Genomic DNA, 18,393 nt, shown 5'->3' with positions numbered 1-18,393 from the left:
TTTAGTTATCAATTATGAAATACTTATATTCCATAATTCTTTCTTATTTCTTTATAGAGTAGGATTTTTTCAACGAAGTTCAATAATCACAAGTGTGTGGGTAAGTATATTTGAATAAATGTAAAATATCTTTATATTTTAATGGCAAATTATGAAATTCTTATATTCCATAATTCTTTCTTATTTTATTAAAGAGTAGGATTTTTTCAACAAAATTCAATAATCAAATAAAGTAAATAGTAAATTTTATTGGGGAGTGTGTTATTAAATTTTCTATTTACCAATTTAAGGATTGTTTGTTATTAAAAATCCCAGCTGTCTTTAAAAATTAGACTACCAAATAGAAAAAATAAACATTAATAATAAAATTATTGACAACTCTTGTATATGGAAGGATAAAAAAATAATCTCTAAAACAACTCATCTTAATTTCTCATGTAGAATAATTAGAATGATTTAAGCTATGAATTGCAACATAGTAACTTCTAATAAGTTGGAAACGATGCTGGAATATAAATTGAAGGCACTCTCAATAATATTAAGTGTGGTTTGTAAAAAATCAACTCAGCTGACAATAATATTATTTTAGTAATTGGTAACTCTGGATCTGGTAAGACAAGTCTCTCTGCTGATTTGTCAGGGCTATAGCTAGTTGTTAACAAAACGATATTTCAAGAGAGCTATTTATAATATAAAGAAGAAGACTTCTAAAAATATGGTAAAATAGGTAGTGATCTAATTTAGTCTGAAACTTTCATTCCTAATAAGTTTTTTAATTAAAAAAAATAAATAACTATTTGGGATACACCTGGGTTTGATGACAGCAGAGGTGAAGAATTCTAGATTCCAATTTCTTTTTTCATAAACAAGATAGTAAATTCAGCTAAAAGAATTAAATTTATACTTGTAATTGATGGTAATTAACTAAACAGAGGATATGGAATCGAAAAAGGTAGAGACCTCAAAGATTTACTATTTTCTTTTTTCTCTATGATAAGAGATTTTAGCTTGGACATATCTAAATTCACTGCAATTGTCATCTCAAAAGCTAATTTAAAAAAAGAGAGTGATTTTTATGTCAAAAAATTAAAAAACTTTATTGAAGTGTTTCTGAATGAGGACCTTTGTAAATTTACCTAAGATTACCAAATTCAATTTAAGAAATTCTTATAATAAATTTCAAATACCATGGTTTTATTATTTCCAAATATACCTGACAATGCATAAGTTAATTCTTTCTATGATAAAGGACCAGGGTTAAAAATTTTAAATGCAATAGAATCAGATATTGATTTCTGTAAAAGTGAATAAATATAACTACCTTTGAGAATGAAGAATATTGAAAAAATTAATCAGTTATTTGAAATATCTCAGCGTTAGATGGAGAAAACATTTACTAGTATCTGTAAAAAAATATCAGAAGAATTAAAAGAATTAAACGAGCTTCAGCTAAAATAAACAAAATAAATAATACAACATTTTTAAAGTCTAAAAGATTAATAAGATGAAAGTTATATCAAATAAATTAAGGAATAGTTTCAAAATCTAATTATTGAAATCCTCCTAGAAAACAAATGTATTTAAGAGATGAAAGATTTAACCAATCTTTTTGAGTTGTTTTATTTCTATTTCACTGATATCTATTGCGATTTAATATCTAAAATTGAATCTAACAATATTTAAAGAAAAAGTTTTATCTCAACCAGATAAACATGCAATGGAGTTAAAATTCTTTAATAAAATCTCGACCAGGTTTTAAAGCTTTAATCTCTTAAGGAGAGTTAAAGACAATCTAAAGAAAGACTGCAAAAAAACCAAAGTGCTATTTAAAACTTAGAAAATGTGTCTGATGATTTTAGCCATAAACAACAATAGCTTGATTATGATAATTAAATAGCTATTTAGGCTCAATAGGAAAAATAATAACAACTTATGGAAGAAGAGGAATTATAATAAAAAGCTTCTCAAGATTTGAGGAGCAACTAATAATGCCTTGAATAGATTAACTAATAGCAATAATTTTTAAATGAAAAAATTGAAGAGCAAAATAACTAATTAGCAAAATAAAATGAACAATTAGAGGAAATGACTAAACAATATTAAGAAAAAATACAATAAAATTAATAATTAGAACAAGAAATTGAATTTTTAAAACAAAAAAATGAAATGGAAATAGAATATCAGAGGTAAATTCATAAAGCTAAATAAGAATCCTAGTTGATACCAGCTATTATTGGGACTGTAGGACAGTTATTGACAACAATAATTTCACCATAAGGAAAAAAATGAGTTTCTTGAATAATAGATTAAATTAGAATATTTAGTTTTTTTGAATGAATAGATAATATTTTACCAAAAAATAAAAATCAAGCAGTTTTTCATGCATATTTTTTACTATTGTTTGTTTACATATGTATTTGTGGATTTGAATTACTATTCATTTTGTGCAGAAATTAAAATAATTCAATTTATTATAATTCTTTTATATTCAAACTTCCTTTTAGGATAAAATTCAAATTTTAATTAGAATAACACATAAAATAAAACACTTCTATTTTTTTTATCTCAAAAATATAATAAATTTGAAAATATTTTTATATTTACTTCTCTTAATTAGTAAGGATATGATTGTTTATTAGATATTTCAGCGACTTAATATTATAATTAGAAATCATTTACCATACAAATTTTTTATTTACACACACTTGTTTCAAGAAATTGAAATTTATAAAAACTTATTATATAAAATTCGATATTTTTTTACTTTCATCCCTTATCTCAAGCCTATTTGAAGAAATACAGTATTGGTCAAGTTTATTTTACTCAAATTGACTGTTTTCATAATAATCTATGAATAAACTCAACGATATCTAAAAATATATACTCAGTTAGTTGTGGATTATTAGAATTAAATATTTTACAATAGCAAAAGGTGCTTAAATTATCAATAATCTTACCCCTTGTCTAAATTTTGAATTAAAATTTTAAAAATCCTATAATCTAAAACTCTAGTTAAATAGAAAAAAGAAGAAAAAATTAAAATAAAAAAGGCAAACAGACAACACTAACAAATTAAAGAAAATTTAACAAAAATATGTTTGGAAGTGACTTCAAGAGTTTTATAAACTCTTCTTAAGGACCATAAAAAACAGAAATTGACTCTCTGATTGAAGGAATTAACTAACATAAAGATGAAGAATCTAAATAATTATACACTATTCTAAATTATTTAAAATATGGGTCTTAAAAAATATTACCAAGCAAAAAAGATTCCATTCTCATTTTTGGTAATACTGGTTCTGGAAAGACTTCGCTTTTTGCTTTTTTGTGTAGTCTCGACCTAGTTGTGAATGTTGTTGATTATGATGCTGTTTTATAATACAAAAATCCATCTCATAAAGAATATGGGATGATTGGATCTAGCTTCATAGAATCTTAAACATTTATCCCAAATAAATTCTCTTTTGAAAATGTTGATATCTGGGATTGTCCTGGTTTTTAGGATAGTAGAGGTGATATTATAGATGTGGTCAACTCTTATTTTATGCATAAAATCATAACAGGCTCTTAAGGTATCAAATTAATTTTTCTTTTAGATGGATAAATATTCGAGCAAAATGGATTTGAGTAAAAAGGTAAATCTCTCAAATAAATATTCGAAGTAATCTACCAATTAACTAAAAACTCAAAAATTGACTTTGGAGCTAACATAATGTTCATATTTTCCAAAACCAGCAATCCTCTTCAATTTTATTAATAAAAACTACACTACTTTTTAGATTAAATTGTTTAGTCTCCTAATTACACAAATTAATTAAAGGAAAAATTTAACTTCCATGATTACAAATAGTTTTACAATAAACTAAAGTAAGTAACAGTTGATACATTTCCTTTGGCTGATGAAGATATGGAAGGCAAAGAGTATGGTACTAAATAGTAAAGAGAGTGTCTAAATTCTAAAATTAATAAACTAAAGTATTACTACTAAAATGATTTAGATATTCCATTTGCTATATCATCTTAAGGATAGATAAAAATCATACAAAGATACTCTTTTAATTAGGTTTGTGATACATTTACTGCTTTATGTTATAATATTTCAAGCTCAATTAAGAGCTTTGATGAAAAATAAACTATGCAAGCAGACAACATTCTACAACACTACAAAATGAATTAGGATCCATCAAATTTATAAACTAACTTAGATGTTTTTAAATTTATCAAATCATAATTAATAATTCCTTTAATCAATACGATAAGTTTATAAAGTTAATCTTCAAATAGAATCCAAGAAAATTTAACTTTAACTTCATAAAAATAAATAGAAATAATTGAATTCTTTTTATCAGAAGTTTATGATAGCATTTTGAATAACTTAAATTTATCCATTAAGTTAAATACTTAATTGTAATTTGGAAAATCAGAGACAGAATATGGTTTTTTTATGCTTAAAAATACTCTTGAAAACTAAAAAAAAATTATCACATAAAATAAAATTTTAATGGAAATGTAGAAGCAATAAAATGATCAAGAAATGCTTATCCTTTCTCTTGAGTATTAAATTAATTAATAAGAAAAAAATATTGATGAAAAGACTTCCTAATTAAATTAGGTAATTAATCAGATTGAATAAAGCGAACAAAAAATAATTGAAGCCTAATAATTTTATAATGAGCAGCAGAAATAAATTCAAATAATTTAATAGGAAATCAATGACAAAAAAATTTTAATTGAGTAGTCAATATAGCAATTAGATTAGATCAACAAGCACTTCTAATCTTGCTAATAATAAATGGATACACTATGTTAAGAAATAAAGAAATAAAACATTTTACTTGATAAAGAGAGACAAAGGAGCAAAGATTTACAGCTTTAGAAAACTTAACTTGAATTAAATTATCAATATGAAATGTAAAAATAGTAATAGAAAAATAAATAATAAGATGGTTTTCTTGGCTTATTTTTGAATATAGTTTCAACTGTCATGTAAATTCCAGCAACTAAAAAACTAGAAATACCAAAAATTTGATTGATAAATTAGCTTAAGTTTTATGTTTGTTTGTTTTACTACATATTTTAAAATTCATGTATTTTGATCAAAAAGTACGTAGTTAATAGTTGAGTAATTCAATTTTTTATGAAATTATATCTTTGATACTTTTTATTTTCTTATCCCCTAAGATTTTTAAAAAAATGCCATAAATAAAATATTTAAATCTCAAAAATAATGAAGGGGTATTTAGAAGCGTGTAATATTGTAAAATATTTAAATAAATTATAATTTATTTATTTAATGCGTATTTGGTATCGAAAATGCGCTTATGGTAGTAAATTAGAAAATGGAGATAAAAGTGTTTTTTTCAATTTTTTTTTTTTTTAATATCAATTATCAAACTCTATTAATTGAAATATTAATACATTTCAAAATAAGGAGCTAGATATTTTGCTATTTCTTAAAAATAATACATAATCTATCAAAAAGAAAACAATTATAAATAATATTACTATAAAGAACATCTTGACTATTTTAGATATGAGAAGAGAATTCAATTAACAAATTTCTCTTGAACAATAAGATTATAAATAACTAAATATACTCAAAAATGGAAATGAATCGGAAGTAATTATCTCTGATATGATCTCTTCATTTTCTAACAGTGTCAAATAGTAGGTAAGTAATAAGAAAAACGTGGTTTTTATAATCGGAAATACTGGGTCTGGCAAAACAACATTAGCTGCTTTTTTATCAGGTATAGATCTAATTGTAGAAAAAAATAAGTTTAATTAAAGAATCATAAACTATGAATCAAAATATTTAGAATTTAAAAATAAAGTTGGTGAAAATGTTCTTGAATCAGAAACTTCTTTTCCTAATGTCTTTGAGAGCTCTTCTTGCGTTTATATTGATTGCCCAGGATTTTAAGACACTAAATTAACTAAAGCTGATATTATAAACTCGTTTTTTATTCATTATTTTTAATAGAATGCTATGTAGGTAAAAATAATTTTATTAATAGATGGTTCATTACTAGATTGCAAAGGATTGAGTAATCAGAGATGTTAACCATATAAACAATAAATTCAATATTTAATTTCTATGACAAAAGACACATGTTTTGATATTTCAAGAAATTTACTTATTGTAATATCTAAAACTACTTAGGATAATATAACATTTTATTAAGATAAACTTAGAAAAGTATTTAAAGCATTATCTGTAACCTATTCATTTATTTAAGAATTAGATGAAACAAAATACTTTAACATATCTTACTAATAGTTTTTTAGAAGTCTTTTATAGACAAAAATAATAACATTTCCTTCTCCCCCTGAAGATTATTAAAACTATTAAATTTACATAACTGCAAGACAAACTATTGAATAATCTCTTAATAACATGACGTATTACTATGATAATGATTTGAAAGTTCCATTATCAATTAATTGTTATCAATATTTATTAAAACTGGAATCAGAAATCTAAATTGTTATAAAAAACAAATTAAAAAATGCTCTTAATATATTAAGAAACTAAATTCAACAAAATGAATCATTAATATATAAATATATAATGTTAATGACCTAAATAGTCTCAGGTTTAGATTATCCTTTTTATTCAACTGACAAATAGTAATTACTTAGTCTTCTTAACTTTGAATTAATCGCTCCAATAGAAAATGAATTCTCAATTTTCTAAAAAAAAGACATTGAAAAAGAATTAAGCTACATTGAATTTTTATCCAAATTCGCTTACAATCTTTTCTTCAACAAGATTAGCTATGAATTATAATTTGATACTGTGTTCAAAAAAGTAGTCTTAATTGTTTTGAAAGAAGAAATAGCAGAATCAAATAAATAATAAGAGGTTTTATTAAACTAAATGATGTTTAATAATACATAATAATGTTTAGAAAAATCTAACTAAGAACTCCGCCAAAAACAATAATAGCTAAATGAATACCTAGAAGATGAAATAAATTATGATGAATTAATTTAAATTATAAAAAATGAAAACTAAGTTAAAAGAAATAACTTAAATAATAAATATTGATTAAGAAAGATATAAAAAAATTATTTCTCTTTAGTAATTTAATTATTTCTTGTTTTATTTTTTTTATGTGTTATTTGTTTTCTATTCTTTCATTTATGTTCTAATTTGAAAGAAATATATTTTCCTTTTGTAAAAAGAGCTTATTCATAGTTAATAAGCAGATAAATAGATTAAAAACTAAAAACCTGATCATATTAATAATAGTCTTATTTACTTTAAAATTAACAAATATTAAGAAAATTTTTTATATTGCAGATTTGAAAAATTATTTTCTTATTAAAATATTATTGTTGTTTATTTTTGAAATTTAGCTTTTAAAGCATATTATATTCTCATTTTTATCATTTATATATACGATCGAAAAATTGTAGTAATATACTCTTAATCAGAACTAAAAAGAATGCAATAGGATTTAAATAAAAAAGGGAGGAAGTAGATAAAATTTTAACAATTTTATAAATCAAATACGAAAATAAACAATTATCAAAGAAAGAGAGAATGAAAATATATTGTAGCTTATCATTAAAGCTCTCTCAAAAAAAATTTTAGAACCGAATTTTCAACTAAGAACCAAGGGCCAAAAAATAACCTTCCAAAATTGGGAGGGGATTCTCTTAATTAATGAGGAATTAGAGTATTAATTTTAAAGAACAAGAAGCTTATTGACTAAAGTATTAGAAGATATGAAATCTAATACAAAGCTCACTACCGATAGGAGCTCGATTTGGCCCTTTTTAGGGACATCTTTGTCAAATTAATTGATTTTACTAAAAGAAAAATTATCTTCTTTATTCTGAAACAATACTAATTTAAATAACATTTAAGTTAAATATCTATCACAATAAATTTGCTGTAAATATTATATAATTTATATTTCTTTTAATATTTGTTTATTTCAGGTATCATCTAAATTTGTTTTGATATCTAAATTTACTTTTTGTCTAAAAAATATATTCTAATAGTAAAATACATAGCTTAAACTAATAAACAAACAAAGAATTAATTGAATTAACAATTTTAATTGAAAAGTTTTATTTGAAAAAATTCATTTTCTTATTTGAAATACTTCTAAAATACAAACAAATTTATTACACTCAATTAATTTTTATTATGATTAGATTAGGTTTTCTTTAAGCAACTTGCTTAATATTATAATAATTAATTTATGTTTTAAATCAATCACTTCATGAATTTTATCAGATAGAAAAATTGATAGAATTAAAAAAAATATATATTTAATTTATTATTTTATTTTTTAAATTAAAAATAAATAGAAAGAGGGTAGGACTTTCAGCAAAAAATATCCTAATATTAACTTGTTTTATAATTTATATTTCTTTTAACATTTGTTTATTTAAGGTACCATTTAAATTTATTTTGATTTCTAAATTTACTTTTTCTCTAAAAAATATATTGTAGTAGTAAAATACATAGCTTAAACAAACAAATAATTAATTAACTTAACAATTGTAATTGAAAATTTTTATTTAAGATTTATTTTCTTATTTTAAATACATCTAAAATACAAACAAATTTACTGCACTCAATTATTTTTTGTTATGATTAGATTATGTTTTCTTTAAACAGCTTGCTAAATATGGTAATAATTAATTTATTTTTTAAATCAATCAGTTCATGAATTTTATAAAATTGAAAAATTGATATAATTAAAAAAAAAAATATATTCAATTTATTATTTTATTTTTTAATTAAAAATTAAATTAATTTGATAGAAAGAGGTTAGGGTAGGACTTTCAACATAAAATATTCAAATATTAATTTGTTTTTTATTTTAATTACATATTTATTAGTGAGTAATCTGATGACTTATATTTTAAAATTCTAATTTTTAGTGCGTCAATAATGTGTTGTATTATCTGATTTTAATTAAAATTTATTTAATTTATTGTTAGGATTAATATAGTTTTAAGTTTTAGTTGACTAGTAGTGAATATGTTGGTTAAATTTTTTTGAATCTATCAAATATTTAAAATTGTTTCTCAAATATATAATAAAAATAATATATAAATTTATTTTATATTACATTAAACAAAAATTTTCCTTTTCTTCATTACTTATTAATAAATAAAAGTTCTAAAAAAATACTTTTTGATTAAAAAATTTCCAAAATATAAAAATGATGATATCATTAAAAAATATAAGAAGATATTTGAAGTATTTGATCACAACAAATATAATAATCTATTTTTTATTTATTTTTTTTGTTAGGATTATTATAATTTAAAGTATTATTTCTGATTAATTATCATTACTAGGGGTAAGATTATTTTAGGCCTTCAAAATTAATATGTATTTTGAGTTGAAAAATTTGTGATTTTCTTTCTCTTATTGTGTAAATCTTAATCATATGATATTCTAAATATGCAATTTATCCTTATTTTAAATTAAACATATAAACTACTTCTTTTTGTTACACTAGAACCAAAATTATAAAAATGATGGTTATAAATCATGGTAATCAAATCAATTTTGTTTATTACGATAAAAGGTGGGAAATCAAGAAAACACGCTTAAATTATTTTTAATATTCTAATATCTGTTATATTCTAAAATTTGAAATATCAAAACACGAATTAAATTATTGATATCTTAATCAAATCTAAAAAACAAACAAACAAATAACATATCAACCTAACATTATCATGAAAATAAGCAGTGCTTTAAAAAATATTGCTAAAGATATTGTAGATTAATAGTTGCAAAACTAATATGCCTGGCAGTTAAATGAGGAAAGCTGCTCTTACTTGGATGATATTACTGCATAATTAAAAGAGGGAACTAGCTAAGAGAAATCTATTGCTAAAATTTTAGAATTAATGAAGAAAGGTTCTAAAATAAAATAAGATAAAGATAATAACAATATGCTGATCGTATTAGGAATTACAGGAACTTGCAAAACAACATTTTCTGCATATATATCTCGTTTAAACTTGTAAGTTACTAGCGAACAGTATGGCGAAGAAGTAGAGCCTAAATTAAAATTTTCTTGTTTGAAAAATCAAATGTCTACCCCTATTGGTTTGTCTGATACAGAGTCAGAAACTTAACAGCCTAATATTTTTGAGTTGGATAATGAAACTATAATTGTTGACTGTCCTGGATTACTAGATAGCAGAGGTGTAGAAGTTGACATATCTAATTCTTATTGCCTTAATAAAGCTATTTGCTATTCTTAAAATATTAAATTCCTGATAGTCTTGGATGGATAGTCCTTTCAATATAAAACTCCTGAAAAGGGTAAGAGTCTAAAAGCTACTTTGGAAGCTACCTTTTTTTTAGCATAATCAACTAATATAGATTTTTCAAAGAATGTTGCTATTGTTTTCACTAGAACATAAAATAATGAAGCATTTTATAGAAAATAATTTGATATTTTAATAAATTAGTTGATGAAATCTCTGGATTTTAATTATTAGAATCTAAAACATTGTGATAATAATAAGATTTAAAAATATCTTTTGCAACTGCTCAATGCAAAAATAATTTTATTTCCTTTACCTTAAAAGTAAGAGATAGGTAAATTATTTTCATAATCTCATATCGAGAGTATTTGTTAAAAAATTAAAGAAATTCAATATTACAAAAAACAAAAATCAGAAACATTTTACTTTTAGATGACAAACTAATCTCTAGAAATGTTATCTGCTATCAGAGATTGCTCAAGATAAATAGTTAAGAAACTATTTGAGGAAATATGTGAATACTTGAGTAAATTTTTCATAAATTTGAATGAAAATTAATTAGATTAGTTCCCTCAAATAATAGATAATTACAATTCTTAGTATGAAGCAAATAAAAAGAAGTTAATAAATAGCACCTATTATGATTTGCTATTATAATACCTTTTTTAACCAATTATAAATTTATAACTTAATCAATATGATTAATCATACACAAAAACATTAAAGAAATTGTAATTTTTTTTAAGAGAAGTGTATGACAATTTATTGGTATAGTTCAACTTTTTGTAAGATAAAGAGGGTTACAAAATTAACTTTGGAATTATTGATTGCTATGAAATGTCTGAAGGAATGCTTTTGCTGCAAAAAAGTTATGAAAAGTAAAAATTCATAATCAAATAATAAAGATAATAAAGAGAGCTAGATGATTAAATTATGATAAGTGAAAATGAATAAAACGTTTTGAATTAGAAAGTACAGTCTAGTTAAAAGTAAATTGATTAATAGATGGAATAAATTAATTAGCTAAATAACGAGGCTAATCAATTAAATATGGAGGAAAAAAGAAAATAAGAACAATTAAAAATTTAGAAATAATAAGAAGAACAACAAAAGAAAAAAATAGAGTCAATTTAATCTTCTATAACTTAAAAATAGAATTAGCTTAATAATTTTAAATCTAATATTATTAATGGACAAGAGGATTTAAGAAAAATGGAGGAAGAAGTAGATAGACATACGTAAGAAGTACAAAAATAAAATTAATAAAGAAGAGAAAAGGAGAGATAAATAATTGAGGCTTAGGCAAAAAAAAGTTCATCACCTTCAGTATTAGGCACTATAGGCTCTACAGTAAAATACGGAGTAATAGGAAGCTGCTTTGGCCCTGTTGGTACTGTTATAGGAGGAGCAATTGGCTTTTTTAGATCAGCGTGTTCTATATTTTGAAACAATAATTTAAAAAAATTTTTAAATAAATTTAATTTTTTTATAAAATCTGATTTAAAAATTGTTAAAAAAGCAACTAAATAATTTTATTTAATATCTCAATTAAAATATTTTCTTATTTTTAAATGACACTTCATGAGCGTTCTTAACCCATCTAATACAGTGTTTTGCAATAATAAAGCTAAATTACTCTTAAAAAAGATATTTTTGCATATTAATAAAAAATAGCCATAAAACCTATTAAAAGACTTGATTATTAAAATAATGATGGATTATCTTTGCTTAGATGACAAATTGTCTATATGCAATCAATTTATGCAAATTTTAGATTATTTTATTTTATTTAAGTTAATAAAATGAAAGCTCTTTTAGTTCTGTAATTAAAAAATGAAATAGATCCGATAGAGGGGTAGAATTTCCATTTAAAAATATCTTCTAATATTAAATGATTAATTATGCTAATTGTTAATCAATATTTTAGAGGTTGAAGATTTAAATATAATAATGTGTCAAATTTTTTGTAGTGTAATTTTATTACAATAATAAAATTAAATGTTCATTTACATATATATTTATAATCGGGAAGTTTATTTTAATAATTAACCAACATTTTTTTCAATCATAATGTGTGTATATCTATTGAAATAAAAATTTTTAAATATCAAAAAATGATGATGGGGTATTTAGATGCATGCAATGTTGTCAAATATTCAAATAAATTATATTTGTTTTTAATTAATGCGTATTTGGTATCTTTAACAAACTAAAGGCAGTAAATTAGTGAATTAAAATAAAAGTGTTTTTTTGAATATATTTTTTTTTTTAATATTAATTCAAAAATAAGGAGCTATATATTTTGTTATTTCTTAAAACTTTTTCATAATTTATTAAAAAGAAAAGAATTATAAATAATATTGCTATAAAAAATACCTTGACTACTTTAGACATGAGAAAATATTTCAAAAACACTTTTCAGTCAAGTTAAAACCAGAATTTAACATTAAGCTCAAATCAAATTTCTCTTGAACAATAAGATTATTAATAACTAAATATACTTAAAAATGGAAATGAATCGGAAGTAATTATCTCTGATATGATCTCTTAGTTTTCAAATTGTGCCAAATAGTAGACAAGTAATAAGAAAAATGTTGTTTTTATAATCGGAAGTACAGGGGCTGGCAAAACAACATTAGCTGCTTTTTTATCAGACATAGATCTAATTGTAAAAAAAAACGAGCTTAATTAAAAAATCATTAACTATAAATAAAAACATTTATAATTAAAAAATAAAATTGGTGAAAATGCTCTCTAATCAGAAACAACTTTTCCTAATGTCTTTGAGAGCTCTTCTTGTGTTTATATTGATTGCCCAGGATTTTAAGACACTAAATTAACTAAAGCTGATATTATAAACTCGTTTTTTATTCATTATTTTTAATAGAATGCTTTGTAGGTAAAAATAATTTTATTAATAGATGGTTCATTACTAGATTGCAAAGGATTGAGTAATCAGAGATGCTAACCATATAAAGAATAAATTCAATATTTAATTTCTATGACAAAAGACACAACTTTTGACATTTCAAGAAATTTACTTATTGTAATATCTAAAACCACTAAAGATGATATAATATTTTATTAAGAAAAACTTAGAGCAGCATTTTAAGCGCTATCAACAACCTCAGAATTCATTTAATAATTAGATGAAACAAAATACTTTAATATATCTTACTAAAAGTTTTTCAGAAGTCTTTTGTAGACAAAAATAATAACATTTCCTTCTCCCCCTTAAGATAAAAAAAACTATTAAATTTACATAACTGCAAAATAAACTATTGAAGAATCTCTTAATAGCATGTAATATTACCATGAAAATGATTTTAAAGTTCCATTATCAATTAATTCTTATCGTAATTTATTAAAATTGGAATCTGAAATCTAAATTGTTATGAAAAATAAATTAAAAAATGCTCTAAATATTTTAAGAAACTAAATTCAACAAAATGAATCATTAATAAAAGAGTATATAAAACTAATGTAATAAATAGTCTCAGATTTAGAATAACATTTCAATCCAGCTAACAATTAGCAATTAATTAGTCTTATTAACTTAAAATTAATCACTCCAATAGAAAAAAATTTTTCTTTTTTCTAAAATAAATTTTAAAGTAATGAAATCGAATAAGAATTAAGCTACATTGAATTTTTATCCAAATTTGCTTATAATCTTTTCTTCAGCAAGATTAGTTATGAATTATCATTTTATACTGTGTTCAAAAAAGTAGTCTTAATAATATTGAACGAAGAAATAGCAGCATCAAATAAATAATAAGAGGATTTATTAAACTAAATAATGTTTAATAATACATAATAAAGTTTAAAAAAATCTAACTAAGAACTCCACCAAAAACAAGAATAGCTAAATTAATAACTAAAAGATAAAATAAATTATGATGAGTAAATCTAAGTTTTAAAAAATGAAAACTAAGTTAAAAGAAAAAACTTAAATAATAATTATTGATAAAAAAAGATAAATATATATAAATATAATAAAATTAAATTTAACAACAAATAATTAAAATGTTAAATCATTCATTTAATAATAAATTTTTGTTTTTTTTATCTTTCAGTATTATGAAAATTGTTAAATTCTTCTAAAATTAAAATAATAAGATATTATAGTTTAATCTTGAATAAATAATATATTCCTTCATTGCCAACAATATAAATAGTAAAATTAAGTTGTGCTGCAATAATATCATGAAAATTTATAAATAAAATGTATTCACAGCAGTTATCTTCTAAAATAATTAATTTATTCTCACTCTATTGGTCAACTTTTGCTAAATGTCCAATTATTACAAATATTTCTACTAATCCTATCACTAAATTGATAAATTTTCACTATAAAATTATACGAATATTTATAGAATTTGTGATGGTATGATAATTAATACAAAAATATCCATTTATTTTTAATGAGCTTCGAAAAATTATTTTTAAAATTATTATTTTAAATTTCATTAATTTGATATATATTTATATATACCATAATTTTGCGATTCCTCATTCCTCGAATTAAGGTGAAGACGAACTCCGAAATGTGGATTGAAATTTTCAATTTAGATTAACTTTTTTTATTATTAAAAGATTATAAACTCAAAAAATGATGGTGGGTTATTTAGAAGCACGTAATATTATATTAAATAAATTATAATCTTTTTTTTAATGCGTAATTGGTTATCATCAATAAGCTTATGGCAGTAAATTAAAGATTGGAAATAAAAGTGTTTTTTTAAATATATTTTTTTTGAATATTAATTATAAAACTCTATTAAATGAAATATAAATACATTTCAAATATAAGTTATTACTTAAAACTTCTTCATAATTTATTAAAAACGAAAGAATTATAAATAATAATATTGCTATCAAAAATACTTTGACTGATTTAGAAATGAGAAGAGGGTAGTTCAATTTTTATGATTAAAGAAATACAAATTAAAACCTTTTTCTATCAAGTTAAAACCAGAATTTAACCTTAAGCTCATACCAAATTTCTTTTAATCTATCAGATTATTTATTACTAAATACACTTAAAAATGGAAACTAATCGGAAATAATCATCTCTGATATTATCTCTTCCTTTACTAACTGTGTCAAATAGTAGACAAGCAATAAGAGAAATGTTGTTTTTATAATCGGAAATACTGGGGCTGGAAAAACAACATTAGCTGCTTTTTTATCAGGCATAAATCTAGTTGTAGAATAAAATGAGCTTAATTAAAGTATCATAAACTATTAGTAAAACAATTAATTTTAAAGAAAAATTGGTCTAAATGTTCTGTAATCAGAAACTTCTTTTCCTATGTCTTTGAGAGCAGCTCTTCTTACGTTTATATTGATTGCCCAGGATTTTAAGACACTAAATAAACTAAAGCTGATATCATAAACTCGTTTTTTATTCATTATTTTCAATAGTACGCTATGTAGGTGAAAATAATTTTATTAATAGATGGTTCATTACTAGAATGCAAAGGATTGAGTTCTGAGAGATGTTAACCATACAAATAATAAATTCAATATTTAATTTCTATGACAAGAGACACAACTTTTGATATATCAAAAAATTTACTCATTGTAATTTCTAAAACTACTAAGGATAATATAACATTTTATTAAGATAAACTTAGAAAAGTATTTTAAGAATTATCTGGAAACTCAAAATTTATTTAATAATTAAATGAAACAAAATACTTTAATGCATCTTACTAAGAGTTTTTCAGAAATCTTTAAAAGACAAAAATAATAACTTTTCCTTCTCCACCTAAAGATAAAAACTATTAAATTTATATAACTGCAAAACAAATTATTGAATAATCTCTTAATAGTATGTAGGGGACCCTCCATGTTAATTGGGTTGTATTTGGTGCTACTTATCATAAAATAAATAAAAATAAGGGAAGTTTTTTACCAAATGTTAAGTGTAAAATTGGAAAGTCTAGGGCACTTTTAAATTGCTGAACTTATACTTGAGACACAACACATTAAGCTCTGATTTAAGAAGGGCAAAGCGGCTCTGGCAGGCGAGTCATAGAGATTCCATAAAGGATTCTTCGTTGAAGCACTCAAGTACTATATGCTTCAATGCTAATCAAATAAAAACAAGCAATCGAATATGGTTAATAACACTACCTATTCATCGATTTTCATGGAAGGATTTAGTATTCCTCAGGTTATATGAGTATAACTTAAACCAATAAAGAGTAAAACAATCTCTATAGTTTAGTAATTGATAACTAACTTAAAAAAATGATATTCAAAATATGCAATTATCCTTATTTAAAATTAAACATATAAAACTACTTCTTTTTATTAAAGTCAATATTATAAAAATAAAGGTTATAAATCATGGTAATCAAATCAATTTTATTTATAACTATACAAAGTGAGAAATCAGAATCAGGAAAATATGCTTAAATTACTTTTAAAATTCTAATATTCTAAAATTTGAAATATCATAACACGAATTAAATTATTGATATCTTAATCAAATCTAAAAAATAAAGGAATAAAGTATCAACCTAACATTATATATAATGTAAAAAAATAGTGCTAAAGATATTATAGATTAATAGTAGAAAAACTAATATGCATGGCAGATAATAGAGGAAAGCTGCTCTTACTTGGATGATAATATTGTATAAATAAAAAATAAATGAAGAAAGGTTCTAAAATAAAATAAGATAATAAAAATTTGTATTGCTTTAGGAACTGGCAAAACACCATTTTCTGCATATATATATCGCTTAAACCTTTAGGTTATTAGCGAAGAGTATTGTTGCAGAAGTAGAGCTTTAATTATATTTTTCTGATATGAAAAATCAAATGTTTAGTGTTATTGGGTAGTCTGATACAGAGTCAGAAACTTTATAGCCTAACTTTTTTAAGTTGGATAATGAAACTCTAATTTTTGACTGTTCTGGATTGCTAGATAGCAGAGGTGTAGGAGTTGAAATAACTAATTCTTATTGTCTTTAATAAAACTATTTGCTATTCTTAAAATATTAAATTCTTGTTAGTCTTGGATGGATAGTCCTTTCAATAATAAACTCCAGAAAAGCGTAATAGTCTAAAAGCTACTTTGGAAGCTATCTTTTTTTAGTAGAATCAACTTATATAGATTTTTCAAAGAATATTACTATTGTTTTCAATAGAACAGAAAAGAATGAATCACTTAAAAGCATAATTTGATATTTTAATAAATTAGTTAATGATATCAAAGGATTTTAATTATTAGAATCTAAAACATTGTGATAATAATAAGATTAAAAAATATTATTTGCAACTGCTCAAAGCAAAATAATTTTATTTCCTTTACCTTAAAAGTAAGAGATAGGTAAAGAATTTTCATAATCTCGTATAGAGAGTATTTGTTAAAATTAAAGAAATTCAATATTATTAAAAACAATAGTCAGAAACGCTTTACTTTTATATGACAAATTAATCTCTAGAAATGTTATCTACAATCAGAGATTGCTCAAGATAAATAGTTAAGAAACTATTTGAGTAAATATTTGAATACTGAAGTAAATTTTTCATAAATTTGAATGAAAATTAATTAGATTAGTGCAAATAAAACTTATGAAAATAAAATGAAAACAAAAGAGAATGTCCATATTTTGAAACAATAATTTTTACAATTTTTAATTTAAATTTTTTTATCTGTTAGTTTTTTTAATTTTAGTTAACTATTTTATAATATCTGATTTAATTTGTATTTTCTTTTAAAAATTGTAAAAAAAGTAACTAAATCACTTTATTTAATATTGAAATACCAAAAATATATTTTCTTATTTTTAAATATTTTAAAAAAGATATTTTTGTAGAGTAACAAAAATTTTTCAAACCTAAATAAGACTTGACTATTAAAATAATGATGGATTATCTTTTGCTTAGAAGACAAATTACCTTTATTCAACCAATTTATGCAAATGTTAAATTATCTTTATGCTTACTTAAGATAATTAAATTAAAGCTCTTTTTAGTTCTGTAACCATATTTAATAGAATTCGAAAAATAAAAGATTTCCAAAAAAATATGTTTTTTTTTATTATTTTATTTATTAAATTAAAAAATGAAATAAATTCGATAGAGGGGTAGACTTTCCATTAAAAAATATCTTCTGATATT

At 22.1% G+C, this 18,393-nt stretch overlaps 7 protein-coding genes across 7 annotated transcripts; all 7 read left to right on the top strand. All coding sequences in view use genetic code 6, as the record gives it.

The window, feature by feature from the left end:
• Positions 1–387: 387 nt before the first annotated feature.
• On the top strand, positions 388–2,289 carry TTHERM_00257100 (50S ribosome-binding GTPase; the record flags this gene model as incomplete). The annotated part of the gene is made up of 1 exon (XM_001019165.3): positions 388–2,289. The coding sequence occupies one exon, from the start codon at positions 388–390 to the stop codon at positions 2,287–2,289; it is 1,902 nt and encodes a 633-aa protein (XP_001019165.1).
• A 727-nt stretch (positions 2,290–3,016) lies between these two features.
• TTHERM_000257099 (hypothetical protein) lies at positions 3,017–5,029 on the top strand (the record flags this gene model as incomplete). The annotated part of the gene is made up of 1 exon (XM_012798413.1): positions 3,017–5,029. Exon 1 carries the CDS (start codon positions 3,095–3,097, stop codon positions 5,027–5,029), a length of 1,935 nt encoding a protein of 644 aa, XP_012653867.1. The 5' UTR covers positions 3,017–3,094.
• Positions 5,030–5,533: 504 nt separating this feature from the next.
• On the top strand, positions 5,534–7,051 carry TTHERM_000257098 (50S ribosome-binding GTPase; the record flags this gene model as incomplete). Its single annotated transcript, XM_012798412.1, has 1 exon — positions 5,534–7,051. The coding sequence occupies one exon, from the start codon at positions 5,534–5,536 to the stop codon at positions 7,049–7,051; it is 1,518 nt and encodes a 505-aa protein (XP_012653866.1).
• Positions 7,052–9,714: 2,663 nt separating this feature from the next.
• Positions 9,715–11,700, top strand: TTHERM_00257060 (hypothetical protein; the record flags this gene model as incomplete). Its single annotated transcript, XM_001019161.1, has 1 exon — positions 9,715–11,700. The coding sequence occupies one exon, from the start codon at positions 9,715–9,717 to the stop codon at positions 11,698–11,700; it is 1,986 nt and encodes a 661-aa protein (XP_001019161.1).
• A 1,145-nt stretch (positions 11,701–12,845) lies between these two features.
• Positions 12,846–13,205, top strand: TTHERM_000257059 (hypothetical protein; the record flags this gene model as incomplete). The annotated part of the gene is made up of 1 exon (XM_012798411.1): positions 12,846–13,205. The coding sequence occupies one exon, from the start codon at positions 12,846–12,848 to the stop codon at positions 13,203–13,205; it is 360 nt and encodes a 119-aa protein (XP_012653865.1).
• A 1,952-nt stretch (positions 13,206–15,157) lies between these two features.
• TTHERM_00257040 (hypothetical protein) lies at positions 15,158–16,444 on the top strand (the record flags this gene model as incomplete). Its single annotated transcript, XM_001019159.1, has 3 exons — positions 15,158–15,680; positions 15,716–16,179; positions 16,268–16,444. 3 exons carry the CDS (start codon positions 15,158–15,160, stop codon positions 16,442–16,444), a joined length of 1,164 nt encoding a protein of 387 aa, XP_001019159.1.
• Positions 16,445–16,611: 167 nt separating this feature from the next.
• TTHERM_00257030 (hypothetical protein) lies at positions 16,612–17,454 on the top strand (the record flags this gene model as incomplete). The annotated part of the gene is made up of 1 exon (XM_001019158.2): positions 16,612–17,454. The coding sequence occupies one exon, from the start codon at positions 16,612–16,614 to the stop codon at positions 17,452–17,454; it is 843 nt and encodes a 280-aa protein (XP_001019158.2).
• Positions 17,455–18,393: the final 939 nt, after the last annotated feature.

This window comes from Tetrahymena thermophila, assembly GCF_000189635.1.
Source record: "Tetrahymena thermophila SB210 genomic scaffold scf_8254590, whole genome shotgun sequence".
Classification (NCBI taxonomy): domain Eukaryota; phylum Ciliophora; class Oligohymenophorea; order Hymenostomatida; family Tetrahymenidae; genus Tetrahymena; species Tetrahymena thermophila.
This window is presented reverse-complemented; position numbering and strand designations above follow the sequence as displayed.